Source organism: Ovis canadensis, chromosome 6 (assembly GCF_042477335.2).
Source record: "Ovis canadensis isolate MfBH-ARS-UI-01 breed Bighorn chromosome 6, ARS-UI_OviCan_v2, whole genome shotgun sequence".
NCBI lineage: Eukaryota > Metazoa > Chordata > Mammalia > Artiodactyla > Bovidae > Ovis > Ovis canadensis.
Window position 1 is genome coordinate 99,919,897 of NC_091250.1, and position 14,193 is coordinate 99,934,089.

General features: G+C 35.1%; 1 protein-coding gene across 2 annotated transcripts in view; it reads right to left on the bottom strand.

Annotated features, from left to right (window-relative positions):
* The window catches only part of UBA6 (ubiquitin like modifier activating enzyme 6), a 95,981-nt gene that overhangs the window by 40,087 nt on the left and 41,701 nt on the right, over window positions 1-14,193 (bottom strand). For both annotated transcript variants that reach the window (XM_069594221.1, XM_069594220.1), the window contains exons 9-14: window positions 12,077-12,200; window positions 5,546-5,649; window positions 4,261-4,323; window positions 3,258-3,334; window positions 2,724-2,790; window positions 405-548 (exon numbers count right to left, since the gene is read on the bottom strand). In XM_069594221.1, the coding sequence (XP_069450322.1) occupies window positions 405-548; window positions 2,724-2,790; window positions 3,258-3,334; window positions 4,261-4,323; window positions 5,546-5,649; window positions 12,077-12,200 (579 nt within the window). The remainder of the gene's footprint in view (window positions 1-404; window positions 549-2,723; window positions 2,791-3,257; window positions 3,335-4,260; window positions 4,324-5,545; window positions 5,650-12,076; window positions 12,201-14,193) is intronic.

A 14,193-nucleotide genomic window follows, 5' to 3' on the forward strand; every position in this document is an offset into this window, starting at 1 on the left:
TATGCTTTCTACCTTTAGAAATTTATACTTAGATGCTAGGGAATCTGAAGATTCATGATGCCAATGTAACTCCATGGAACAGTTCAAGAATCCTGAAAGTGCATGACTGCTAAGCTAACAGTAGTGGAAACCAAATAAAAGGATAGAAAATGCACTCCCTCACTCTCACAAATGAGAGAAATACATCCTAGAATGCAACTCTGGGTTAAATCCCATATCTTCAACAAATGATCTTGCCAGTTTCTATTACAGAATTAAATTTTGGTGGCACATCACACCCAATTTATGCATGAAAAATATAATTTTGCTTTCATATTGATCAATACTATGTTGTACCTTAGAATTTGTTGTATGGGTAACTAATTCAGCCTTAAGTATAAAAAATATTAAAATAGAGAACTAACCCACTGGCACAAAGGAGAAAACTTTCCAGTTACAGCTTTCAGTACTTCTTGGCTGGCAACACCTCCTACTGCTGCAGCAAGTGGGGGTAAAAAGCCTTGGGCAGTCCAAGAAAGCCAACGCACGATGTCATAATTTACTTCAGGCTGAAACACAAGCCACAAAAGACAATAATCTTAATAGTATTTTTATGGTATATGCAAAACTGCAATGACTTGATGTGAGAATAACTATAGTTTAACTTTTAAAAGAGCTACTCAATTTCCAGAATAGTTTTTAAATCCTAAAAAAAGTCCCAATCTCATAACAAAAGATCCAACTACAGTTAACAGTAGGCAGTATTTTTCTTGACCAGAACCCATGCATTTTTGTTTTTTGACTCTCCATGTTACACTAGGGAACAACTTAGAATTACCTAGATTATCAACCACTTATAGTTCTTGTTAGAGAACAGTTCTGTGATGTTAATTAGCCAAAATTTTTAAAGATACATTTTAATGAAAAACATGGTAAAACCTTGAACCAGATAAATAAAAATAAAATGATCCAAGGATAAGAAAGGATAAGGAGCCATCATTTTACGTTAAGTGGTACATAAAAAGTAAAACAGTAAAATAATGAGACTATGTATTGTTAGAAAAGGCAGTTTACATAAGCAACTAAGCCCATGTATCACAACTATTGAACTGGTACTCTAGAGCCTGGGAGTTGCAACTACTGAGGCCACGTGTTGGAGCTGCTAAAGCCTGTGTACCCTCAATAGTTCGTGCTCTGCAACAAGAGAAGCTACCAAGATCAGAAGCCTGCATACTGCAACTACAGAGTAGCCCCCACGTGATGTAACTAGAGAAAAACCCACACAGCAAAGAAGACCCAGCACACTCAAAAATAAATAAATAAACAGAATTCTAAAAACAAAAAAATCTTAAAAGAAAAGGCAGTTTAGAAAAAAAAATCAAGAGAGTAATGGCACTTTTATATACTAATCTAAGGGCCACTCATCACAAAGTTCTCATTATCATACTTAAAGACGATGTTTTTCAAAATATAATTTATTAGTATTTTTAAGGAAAAAATGGAGAACTGGATGTTAGAGCTATTATTTTAGCACAATTCTTATTTGTCACAAAGATCTCTTCATGAGCTCTGGCTTCTCTTTCTCTTCCTGTTCTTTCAGTATCAGTAACTGTGATCTTAAGATTCAAGTAGGGATCAATTAATCTCTTGAAATTCTATGTGAAATTGTGTATTTAGGGGGGAATACTGTTAATTCTAAGCTCCTTCTGAGAAATGCTTCCCTGGTGGTTCAGATCTGCAGATGCAGGAGACCTGGGTTCAATCCCTGAATCGAGAAGATCCCCTGGAGAAGGGAATGGCTACCCACTCCATTATTCTTGCCTGGAGAATCCATGGACAGAGAAATCAGACAGGCTACACTCCACAGGGTTGCAAAGAATTGGACATGACAGAGTGACTAACACTTTCACTTTCTTTCTGAGAAATGCACCAGAGAGCACATGTGATTTCAAGTCTTATTTTAAAGCTACAGCAGTCAAGAAAGGATGGTACTAGTAGAAAGACAGAAACAACCAATGGAAGACTATACTGAATTCAGAAAGAGCCGTACACATATGTGGTCAATGAATTTCTGACAAAGAAGCCAAAAAAACAAAGAACAAAACAAAACAAAAAACAAAAACAAATGAAGAAAAAACTGTCTTTTCAATAAATAGGCTAGAATTACTGATACAAAATATTCTGATACAAAAAATTAACTTAGTTCTATGCCTAACAAAGGAGAAAAAGATGAATTCATAAATGTACAAAACTGTACACAATGACTTAAAAATGTATAATGATGTACACTGTGCAAGGTCTATAAATATAAACTCACAACACAATATATCTAGAAGAAAATAAGGGAGAAAAGATTTGTGATTTTGGCCTAAAAAAGGCACAAACCATAAAAAAGAAAAAACTGATGAATTAAACTTTATCAAAATTAAAAGCTTCTGTTCCTTAAAAGACGTTGTAATAACATGAAAAGACAACCCACAGACTGGAAGAGAATATCTGTAAAATGTGTTTTCTATATGTAAAGAACTGATTTCTATATGATTTCTTCTTAATCAATAAGAAGAAAATGATCTAATTAAAAGAGGCAAAGGTTTCAAAAACTCAGGTTGAATTTAATGTCAAATAACTTGCCTACTGTCACAGAGTCAATAAGTAGCAAAACTGGAATTTAAAGGCTAAGAGAACATTAATATGTAGAAAATTTTTATGTTATATAATTTTTGACACTCAAACTGAATATTCACCTTCTCTTCCAAGGTTTCACTTATAGATGTTGCCAGTTTCAACAGTTCTTCTGAATCTTGTTGGCACCTAGAATTCAAAATAAAGCTCCTCAATGTCAATTTTCTCAATAGCTAGTTGAAATTTAAGAAATATGTTAAAAAACTGGACTTTTGCCAACCATGTAACATGAAGTGTTTACTGACTTTAAAGACAGCTGGTTTATAAATACATTCCTTCAAAATCATGCTCACTTAAGAACAGTTTGTAAGTAAGAATTTAGTTTTAAATGTACAAAGGAAAAACTTTTTGCAACAATACATAGAAGGTAAAAATTATATAATGGATTTATAATTTAATAGTTCTCAGATTTTTTTAAGTTGTAGCTTTTGAAAACTTCAAAATAGGAAAAATTTTATTTAGTATAACTCCATTTTTATAAATTGATCTTTCCACTTCTATGAGAAAAATAGGCTGGGTCAGAAGTGTTTACACAATTTGGTGTATCTAGTAGTATTTCAATAAGAAAAAAGGTTGTTTCAGAGAAAGAACATTACCCAATATTTGGCTTGCGACTATAGTTCTCCTGAAACTGGTCCAAGGCAAGCATGGCTGAGTGAATCTCTAAAGGTGCCTATTGAGAACATTAAAAATTGGTCAGTATTTAGTGAGTGTATAATATGTGTCAGGCACTGTGCTAATACCTTTAAGACATAATTTAACTTAATAAATGAATTAGCTTATTACTGTTATCTTTAACAGATGAGGAAGCTGAGGCTTGAAAAGTTAAAGGACTTGACTGACTTCAAGCTATAGTTAAGTAACAGATCCAAGTTCTAATCCCAAGCTGTATGCCTAATTTTCATTAGGTTATCCATATGAAACAAAGTAGTATCAACTAAACAAAGGAAACAAAGTGTTGGTATGAGAATTCCTTTTTCTTTTCTTATCAATTATTTATAAATTTCAAAACTGTTGTTATAATTCTTTACTTATCACAAATACATTCACCAGTATAAAACTGATCCAGTGACTTCAAAAAGCAAAATAAATGCTTCCAAGATTTTTAGGGAAGAAATATGTATTATATAAAACTCTACATGGTTCAGAAAATCTCTTAATAAGATTACCTTTGCATAAATTAATGAAACCACCTTTTAACTATCAAACCTGGCATATCATAAAAGAAAACATTTTCCCTATTATTTAAACATTTTCCACTATATAAAATCCTATTTTTAATCTAGGAGTCAGCCTGATACATGAATACAACCTTTATTTTTAAAGAAGCTAATGGTCTGACAGAAAAGTATATATATATATATATATATATATATACACACATACACACACACTATAAATATATATATAGTTGCTTTCTCTATATATACAGTTGCACTATATATATATATACAGTTGCACTACAGATATATATATATAGTTGCACTATATATATTTATATATACATATATATATAGTTGGTCTGTTTTAAATTTATAATTGCTTATCATTCCCACCCCCCACTGCACTGCCTCTCTCAAATCTACAGTGTTTATTTACCTCAGGTTTGCTAAAATCCACAATAAGGTACTTTGGATGTTTTAGTTGCATCTCTAATGATTCCTAATAGAAAAAAAAAAAAAACAATAGAAAAAAAATCCACTATGACTTCAGAGCAAGCAAGTGACTACTTGATAAATGACACAGAGCACTAAAAGCAATGGCTCCTTCTAAAAGGTCTGAGATAAGTAAGGTTGGGCTAATACATTTTAACTGAAATGTATAGTAGCTACCATTCCCTGGTTACTTATTTTCTTACTATCTCACTTTATACTTTTAATGTTAAATACAACTGGACAACCTGCTCCACATAATAAATCTGGGAAACTTAAACATGTGTGTGTGTACTCGAAAAAAATCTATTATCTTCATCAAAGAGCTATCATATTTTTTCTGATACCAAGTTTCAGGACTTGTTATACCTGACAAGATTGAATAAATATCCAGCTAAAATTTTTTGTGTGGAGCAAGGAACACACGAAGGCCAAAAAAACTCAACAAACAAGACAATAAACCACCCCCTCTGAAAAACACTCACGAAACCCAATCTTAAATTTATTGAGGCCTAAGTTGAAGCGTAATTCAAAACTAGGGACAACAGGAAGAGGAAGCAATGCTGGGGCAGATTTGACAGGATGAAGTATTTTATTCTGTTGCTTTGCTCTAACTCTGGGCTGAACAAAACCTTGTGGATGACTTCAGTTAATAATTGTTCTGGAAAAGAACTTATTCAAGTCAAAACCTTGAGAACTTTCAAGAAAAAAGAGATATATTAGACTACTTATAATAAAAGTGGCCTAAGGATTTAAGCAGCAAGAGGCTTCATAATTCCTTGATAAAAGTAGCCTCTACATTCTCTTTAAACAGATACATACATTTCCTTTCAATGCCAGTTTATAGGAATTATTTAACATATCTAACATACACCTTCTTGAAATCCAAAAAAATTAAAATCTAAAAACCTGGAATAACAAATATGATAAATAAAAGAAATATTTCTTTTGCTTTAAAAATGTAACTGAATAATAAAATATATACTGAATCAATGCTTGTTAAATTTTTCAAATACACATTAGTTGCATCTTCTGTCTTAGGAAGTAATTATAAGAAGCATGATCAACTCTAAATTTTTTTTGTTAATGTCGGTTTATTTTCATTGATTTCATTTTCCTCAAAGTGGGTACAAATTAAAAAACAAAATCTTTTCAACGAGTAATTTTATTGTCTTTTTCTCTCCTGCCATTCTTCTGTAAAGAAATATATTTAAGAGAAAAAAAATACTTACAAAGCAGAATGTTTTAGAAGTCTTAACTTGAATAGCTATGCCTCCATGTAAATAAGGTTCCAGTTCTGTAGTATCACCAATGCTAAAAGAAAATGGTGATACCACTAAAAGAAGGGAAAAAAGAAAACCATTATCTACTGATATGAGTATTTAATTTGAAAGTTTATGATAAAAAAGATGTTAATTTTTCCTAATTTAAAAAAATTAAGAAAATTTCAGTATAAATCTTTTCTATTTTGGGGGATGTGTGGGTAGGTGGAAGTTGGGGAGCTAGACAGATTATCTTTCCAATATGAATATAAGGACTTAAATGCAAAAACACCCATGAAAACTTGGAAGGAAAAAAGGGAATGAGAGGTGCTTATTATTAGGTATTAAAATACTTTATGAAGCCTCAATAATTAATATACTGGTATGTGTTATACACATAGTTGATAATAATACAACTGTGATACTGGCTCATGAATAGAAAGGCAGAAAGATTTATTATTCAGTAAAAGACCTGCAAAAGACAAAATTAAGGTGGTACCACAAACCAGTAAAGAAAAGACCACTCAATAAATTTTGGGGGAAAAATGTCACATGGGGAAGTACTTCAAATGGACAGAAGTTTTAAATGTCAAAAAGATTATTAGATAAGAGTATGGGATAAAAATTTCTTTAAAACTTTGCACTAAGGAAGGCATTTCTAATTATGACTCAAAAGCATCCAAGAAAAAATGGAAAACTTTGACATCATATACATACAGTAAAAGCCATCACAAAGTCAAATGCCACATTACAAAAAAATTGTTGTGACTCACATTAAAAAAAAAACAACCTTTAGCAAATATGCCCCATATATTAGGAGTCTGGGGGGAAATGATCAATAACACTCATTAAGAAAATGGGTAAAGGATAGATGACTCACATTAAAGGAAAATGAAATAGTTCTAAAGCTTAAGAAAAGATACTTAACCTCATTCATAATATATAAAATGCACATCAAAATTATACTATACCATATTCAAGAGACCATGAAATACTATGAGCCATAAAGGGGAAAGGAGGAGACTATTCTACATTAATGATGTGAAAAGACCATCGAGGTGTTTAGTTTAATAGAAACACAAAGGGTTTCTATTCATAAGATGCTACCTTGCATCTAAAAATGCCTAAGGAAAGCCAGGAAGGGCAACTAATAAACTAAGAGAAATGAACAGGTAAGAATGAGAGGGAGACAAAAGTGGGCATTAAAGTTTTCATTGTAAACATCTGCCTTCTATTTTTTTTTTTAATGATTTGCTTATTAAAAAAAATCAATTAAATAAACAAGCCTTATATATTAACTAGATAGAAAAGACCAAAAGAGTAAACATTGAACTTAGTTGTCGTTAATTCTGGAGTAGAGGGGCGAGGTCTGAAACAGTACTCATTTTTAACTCTTATTTAAACATATATATATATTCATATATCAAGAATCAGTTCAGTTCAGTCGCTCAGTCGTTTCTGACTCTTTGCGACCCTATGAACCACAGCATGGCAAGCCTCCCTGTTTACAAGGAACTACTGGAGTCCACCCAAACCCATGTCCATTGACTCGGTGATGCCATCCAGCCATTTCATCCTCTGTCGTCCGCTTCTCCTCCTGCTCTCAATCTTTCCCGGCCATCAGGGTCTTTTCAAATGAGTCAGCTCTTTGCCATCAGGTGGCCAAAGTATTGGAGTTTCAGCTTCAACATCAGTCCTTCCAATGAACACCCAGGACTGATCTCCTTTAGGATGGACTGGTTGGATCTCCTTGCAGTCCAAGGGACTTTTAAGAGCCTCTCCAACACCACATTTCAAAAGCATCAATTCTTTGGTACTCAGCTTTCTTCACAGTCCAACTCTCACATCCATACATGACCACCGGAAAAAACCATAGCCTTGAATAGACGGACATTTGTTGGCAAAGTAATGTCTCTGCTTTTGAATATGCTGTCTAGGTTGGTCATCACTTTCCTTCCAAGGAGTAAGCGTCTTTTAATTTCATGGCTGCAATCACCATCTGCAGTGATTTTGGAGGCCAAAAAAATAAGTCTAACACTGTTTCCCCATCTATTTGCTATGAAGTGATGGGACCGGATGCCAGGATCTTAGTTTTCTGAATGTTCAGCTTTAAGCCAATTTTTTCACTCTCCTGTTTCACTTTCATCAAGAGGCTTTTAGTTCTTCTTCACTTTCTGTCTTAAGGGTGGTGTCATCTGCATATCTGAGGTTATTGATATTTCTCCCGGCAATCTTGATTTCAGCTTGTGCTTCCTCCAGCCCAGCATTTCTCATGATGTACTCTGCATAGAAGTTAAATAAGCAGGGTGACAATATACAGCCTTGACGTACTCCTTTTCCTATTTGGAACCAGTCTGTTAATCATGTCTAGTTCTAAGTGCTGCTTCCTGACCTGCATATAGGTTTCTTAAGAGGCAGGTCAGGTGGTCTGGTATTTCCATCTCTTTCAGAATTTCCCACAGTTTATTGTGATCCATGCAGTCAAAGGCTTTGGCACAGTCGATAAAGCAGAAAGAGATGTTTTTCTGGAACTCTCTTGCTTTTTCGATGATTCATTGGATGTTAGCAATTTATATCAAGAATAAGCATATACTATTTTAGTCACTTAAAAATGGTTTTCAAGTAACAGGAAAATTATTTTAAAGCAGTAAATTATCAATTAATAAATATCAGGGGACAAAAAGACTTATCAATTGCTACTCTACTTAAATATTCTTTCTCTGCTCAAAGAATTTTTCATGCAAAATGTGGGTTTTTAAATTTTCATTTCTTGTTATCCAGTGGCTTCTCCTTTCATAAATATAGCCCCAAGATTTGGATCCAGCACCACAGTCCACCACTGAATGGACCCCAAGACAAAAAAGGATAATCTTAAATAACTCGGTCAATTTATGTAAAAATAGACACAAAATTTTTAATATCAATGATCTGAACCTATATTTTATAAATTTAGATACAATCTTGGAAACAAAATACAATAGATTACCCAAGCTTCTTAAAAACAGATTTTAAATTGTTTTGCTATAAAGAGCCCGTAACAGGGATTGTCTTTTTTTCTCTTCTAAGGATCCATTTTTGTAGTCATTAAAAAAAAAAAAAAGGTAATCAGTTTACCACCAGTCTATACACTGATTACATAATTACATGTTCCGATGCCCTAAAGATAAAACTGAGTCACTCTCAGCTGAACAGGTGTAAACATGCTGTCTGTGAGTTACACAATGTAAAGCAATGTCTTTAACACTTTTACACATGGCTGGAGGAAAATCATAAACTATGAAGCCTAATGATGCCATAAATGCATTCTCTTCACTTTCAAATGGCCTTAAATGAAACTGGGTAACTTTTTGATTTTTAAAACTGTTTATTCTCTTCAGATCTCTGGCCTTGGCACCTTATCTCTCCTTTGGGTCATGATTTCACCTTAGTCTACTAACAAAACAGACTCCTTCAGTTTCCTGCCAATAAGCCCACAAATCTGCCTGCACTTAACATTCATTCATCCTTTTTTTCCAAGTCACTGAACAAAAAAGTATCTTCACTTGAATACTTCACTGTCACCTCACCTAAACAGCCTAGACTATACTCATCTTCTCTCCAAAATTTGCTCCCTTTTTTGCACTTCCTAATGTGTGAATAAATAAGCTGTCAGAATGTTCACTTGTCTACCATGAGATAGCAGTATGTTTCTTGCTATCTCAACTCCAACTGTAGAGCTGCTATGTCTTTAAGTTCCTTGCATTCTGTCTTGTTTCTTATTGTTTGCTTCTGCACAGAATACTCTCATCACCATCTTTCTAAGCCAATGCAACTGGTTATAATCAAGATACCCCAACCCTACTGCTGCTACCAAAACTGAGCAGGGATCCTTGCTAAGGTAAGAGTTCCCAGAATGCCTTTTCTCTGTAACACCACTGCCTAATGTTAGTATCTCCTTACTTCGCGTGGATCATAATAAATTGCGGAAAATTCTTAAAGAATGGGAATACCAGACCACCTTACCTGCCTCCTGAGAAATCTGTATGCAGGTCAAGAAGCAATAGTTAGAACCAGACATGGAACAATGGACTGGTTACAAATAGGGAAAGGAGTACATCAAGGTTGTATGTCATCACCCTGCTTATTTAACTTATATGCAGACTACATCGTGTAAAATGCTGGGTTGGATGAAGCACAATCTGGAATCAAGACTGCCAGGAGAAATATCAATAACCTCAGATATGCAGATGACACCACCCTTACGGCAGAGAGTAAAGAGGAATTAAAGAGCCTCTTGATGAAAGTGAAAGAGGAGGGAGAAAAAGCTGGCTTAAAACTCAACATTCCCTAAATGTCCACCGGCAGATGAATGGATAACAAAGTTGTGGTACATATACACAATGAAGTATTACACAGCTATAAGAAGGAATGAATCTGAGTCAGTTCTAATGAGGTGGATAAAACTGGAACCTATTATACAGAGTGAAGTAAGTCAGGAAGACAAAAACGAATACTGTATGTTAACGCATATACATGGAATTTAGAAAGACAGTAATAACGATCCTATATGCAAGGCAGCAAATGAGACACAGATATAATAAAGAACAGACTTTTGAACTCTGTGGGGGAAGGTGAGGGTGGGAAGATTTGAGAGAATAGCACTGAAACATGTATATTACCATACGTAAAATAGACGTCCAGTGCAAGTTTGATGCATGAAGTAGGGCACTCAAAGCTGGTGCTCTGGGACAACCCAGAGGGATGGGGTGGGGGGTTTGGGATGAGGGGATACATGTGCACCTGTGGATGTCTACCTGTGGCTGATCCATGTCAATGTATGGCAAAATCATCACAATACTGTAAACTAACTATCCTCCAATCAGAATCATTAATTTAAGAAAAAAAACTTCAACATCCAAAAAACTAAGATCATGGCATATAGTCCCATTACTTCATGGCAAATAGATGGAGAAACAATGGAAACAGTGACAGACGTTGTTTTCTTGGGCTCCAAAATCACTGCAGATGGTGAATGAAGCCATGATATTAAAAGATGCTTACGGGAGAAATATCAATAACCTCAGATATGCAGATGACACCACCCTTAAGACAGAAAGTGAAAAAGCCTCTTGATGAAAGTGAAAGTGGAGAGCGAAAAAGTTGGCTTAAAGCTCAACATTCAGAAAATGAAGATCATGGCATCTGGTCCCATCACTTCATGGGAAATAGATGGGGAAACAGTGAAAACAGTGTCAGACTTTATTTTTTTGGCTCTAATATCACTGCAGATGGTGATTGCAGCCATGAAATTAAAAGACGCTTACTCCTTGGAAGGAAAGTTATGACCAACCAAGAAAGCATATTGAAAAGCAGAGACATTACTTTGCCAACAAAGGTCCATCTAGTCAAGGCTATGGTTTTTCCAGTGGTCATGTATGGATGTGAGAGTTGGACTGTGAAGAAAGCTGAGTGCCGAAGAATTGATGCTTTTGAACTGTGGTGTTGGAGAAGACTCTTGAGAGTCCCTTGGACTGCAAGGAGATCCAACCAGTCCATTCTGAAGGAGATCAGCTCTGGGTGTTCTTTGGAAGGAATGATGCTAAAGCTGAAACTCCAGTACTTTGGCCACCTCATGCGAAGAGCTGACTCATTGGACAAGACTGATGCTGGGAGGGATTGGGGGCAGGAGAAGGGGATGACAGAGGATGAGATGGCTGGATGGCATCACTGACTTAATGGACGTTTAAGTCTGAGTGAACTCCGGGAGTTGGTGATGGACAGGGAGGCCTGGCGTGCTGCGATTCATGGGGTCGCAAAGAGTTGGACACGACTGAGCGACTGAACTGAACTGAACTGAACTGACTCCTTGGAAGAAAAGTCATGACAGACCTAGACATGTTAAAAAGCAAACATTACTTTGCTGACAATGGTCCATATAGTCAAAGTTAGGTTTTTTCCAGTAGTCATGTATGCATGTGAGAGTTGGACTGTAAAGAAAGCTGAATGCCAAAGAATTGAGGCTTTTGAACTGACGTGTCGGACAAGACTCTTGACAGTCCTTTGGACTGCAAGGAGATCAAACCAGTCAATCCAAAATGAAATCAACCTTGAATATTCATTGGAAGAACTGACGCTGAAGCTGAAGCTCTAATACTTGGCCACCTGATGTGAAGCACTGACTCATTTGAAAAGACCCTGATGCTGGGAAAGATTGAAGGCAGGAGGAGAAGGGGTTGACAGAGGACGAGATGGTTGGATGGCATCACTGACTCAATGGACGTAAGTTTGAGCAAGCTCAAGGAGATGATGAAGAACAGGGAAGCCCAGTTGCTGCAGTTCATGGGGTTGCAAAGAGTCGGACATGACTGAGCGAGTGAACAACAAGTTGGATTGAATGTCTTGAGGTGAAGAACTGGATCACCCCTTTTGAGTTGATTGTGTGTTCTCAAAAAGTAGAGTGTCTGAACTATAAATGCACTGAATAATGAATAAGTATAAACAAATTAATAAACATAAACTTACCAGTTATTTGTTGTGTGGATCCATTTAAGCCTGTCATTCCATTAATTTCTCGAAATGTTAGGAACTGTCCTGTTTCAAGTTTGTGAGGACGATTTTCAAGGCAAGTGACAATGCCAGGATTAGCCTAGAAATAAAGAGTGAAAACAAGTTCACATAGTCCTTTTTTATACAAATTCCAAATCTCACATAAAAAGGACCATGTTATCATAAAATTCTCAAAACAACTAAAATTGTAAGCCATTCTTCTCCTTCCATCATAAACACAAATATTTAAAGAACTGTCACAAAACAGTGACAACCGTATCATTTTATTATGAATGTTTATAATTTCTATGTTGAGCAGAAATAAATATCACAAGCAGTTCAAATATTTCACAAACTCAAGGATTCCTGTGATATATAAAAAATACTCAAAGTGACTGAATGTTTTAAAGTCATTTATTAAAGACTCATCACTTCATGGCAAATAGAAGGGGGAAAAGTAGAAGCAGTGACAGATTTTCTCTTCTTGAGCTCCAAAATCACGGTGAATGGTGACTGCAGCCATGAAATTAGAAGACACTGGCTTCTCAGAAGGAAAGCCATGACAAACCTAGACAGTATATTCAAAATCAAACACATCACTTTGCCAACAAAGGGATGTACAATCAAAACTATGGTCTCCCATGGGCAGATGTGAGAGTTGAACCGCAGAGAAGGCTGAGCACCAAAGAACTGATGTTTTCAAACTGTGGTGCTACAGAAGACCCTTGAGAGTTCCTTGGACACTGAGGAGATCAGACCAGTCAGTCATAAAGAAAATCAATCCTGAAAACTCATCAGAAGGACTGATGCTGAAGCTGAAGCTCCAGTACTTTGGCCACTTGATACAAAATAAGCCAACTCACTGGAAAAGACCTTGAGGCTAGGAAAGATTGAGGGCAAGAGGAGAAGAGAGCAGCAGAGGCTGAGATGGTTGGACAGTATCACTGATTCAGTGGATGTGAACTTGGCCAAACTCTGGGTAACACTGAAGGAGAAGGAGGCCTGGTGTGCTGCAGTCCATGGGGTCATGAAGAGTCAGACATGACTTACAGACTGAACAACAATAACAACAACATGAAAGACTGTGTACATAAAAGATGAGTCTAACTTTAAAAATAAAAGAAATCTAAGAATGAAGGATGGAAATTTAGTGCTAGGAAAGTGGTATTAACAGTATAAAGCTACAACACTTTAAATCAAAGAAATAGTATATAGCCCTGAATATAAGGTAAAAATAGAAGAAATTAGCTTATCTCATCTAAGAGGGTGCATGAGATACAGCAGACAACTAGAAATTTCCTAACTGCATATAATCCAACTATTGCTTAAATAAGGTGACAGTGATTTAATTTACATAAAACCTAATGGAATTATTATTGTCTCTGTCATAATTGTGTAGATTCTAGAAATTCTCTTGCTGTTTAATGATTTGAGAAACACAATTAAGACCACAAACATGTAGAAAAAATTAAGGTAATGTGGGTTTACTATTAATAATAGAATAATAGACATGTTAAGAATAAGACAAGAATAATAGAATTCATAAGGACCTTAAGAAGGAGAAATGACTTGCAGATAAGTTAAATGAAGACTATAAGATATTTTTCAGATTTTTCATGGCTAGTTTCCATATTTCCTGCACTGTTTAATAAAAGAAAATATCAGTGCAATACAAGATTCCTTGGAGTTTATTCTAACTTTATAATATTCTCAGGGACAAACTAACAATAACTAGAGAAGGTAAAAGGCTGAACAACAAACCATTCTGTAAGCAAACAGATACAAAAAATGACTTTTTAATGAATTTGCCTTAAAAAGTGGTGAGAATACCAACATTAACACTGGGTTTAAAAATAAAGCATAAAGACAGAAGCACAAATACTATTCAAAGTATATTTTCACTCCTTTGTACTTGGCTTCTTTTGAGCTTTAATATAAATTGATTATAAAGAGTGCAAATAAAGTTAGGATTTAGGCTAAAAGGAAACAGTAGTAAAAGTGGATCATAATAGTTTCTCCAATTCTTTTAGGTAATAAAAAATTAAGCTTGCATGACATTAAGAGAACACAGAAAATTCAGACCTTTTGATTTG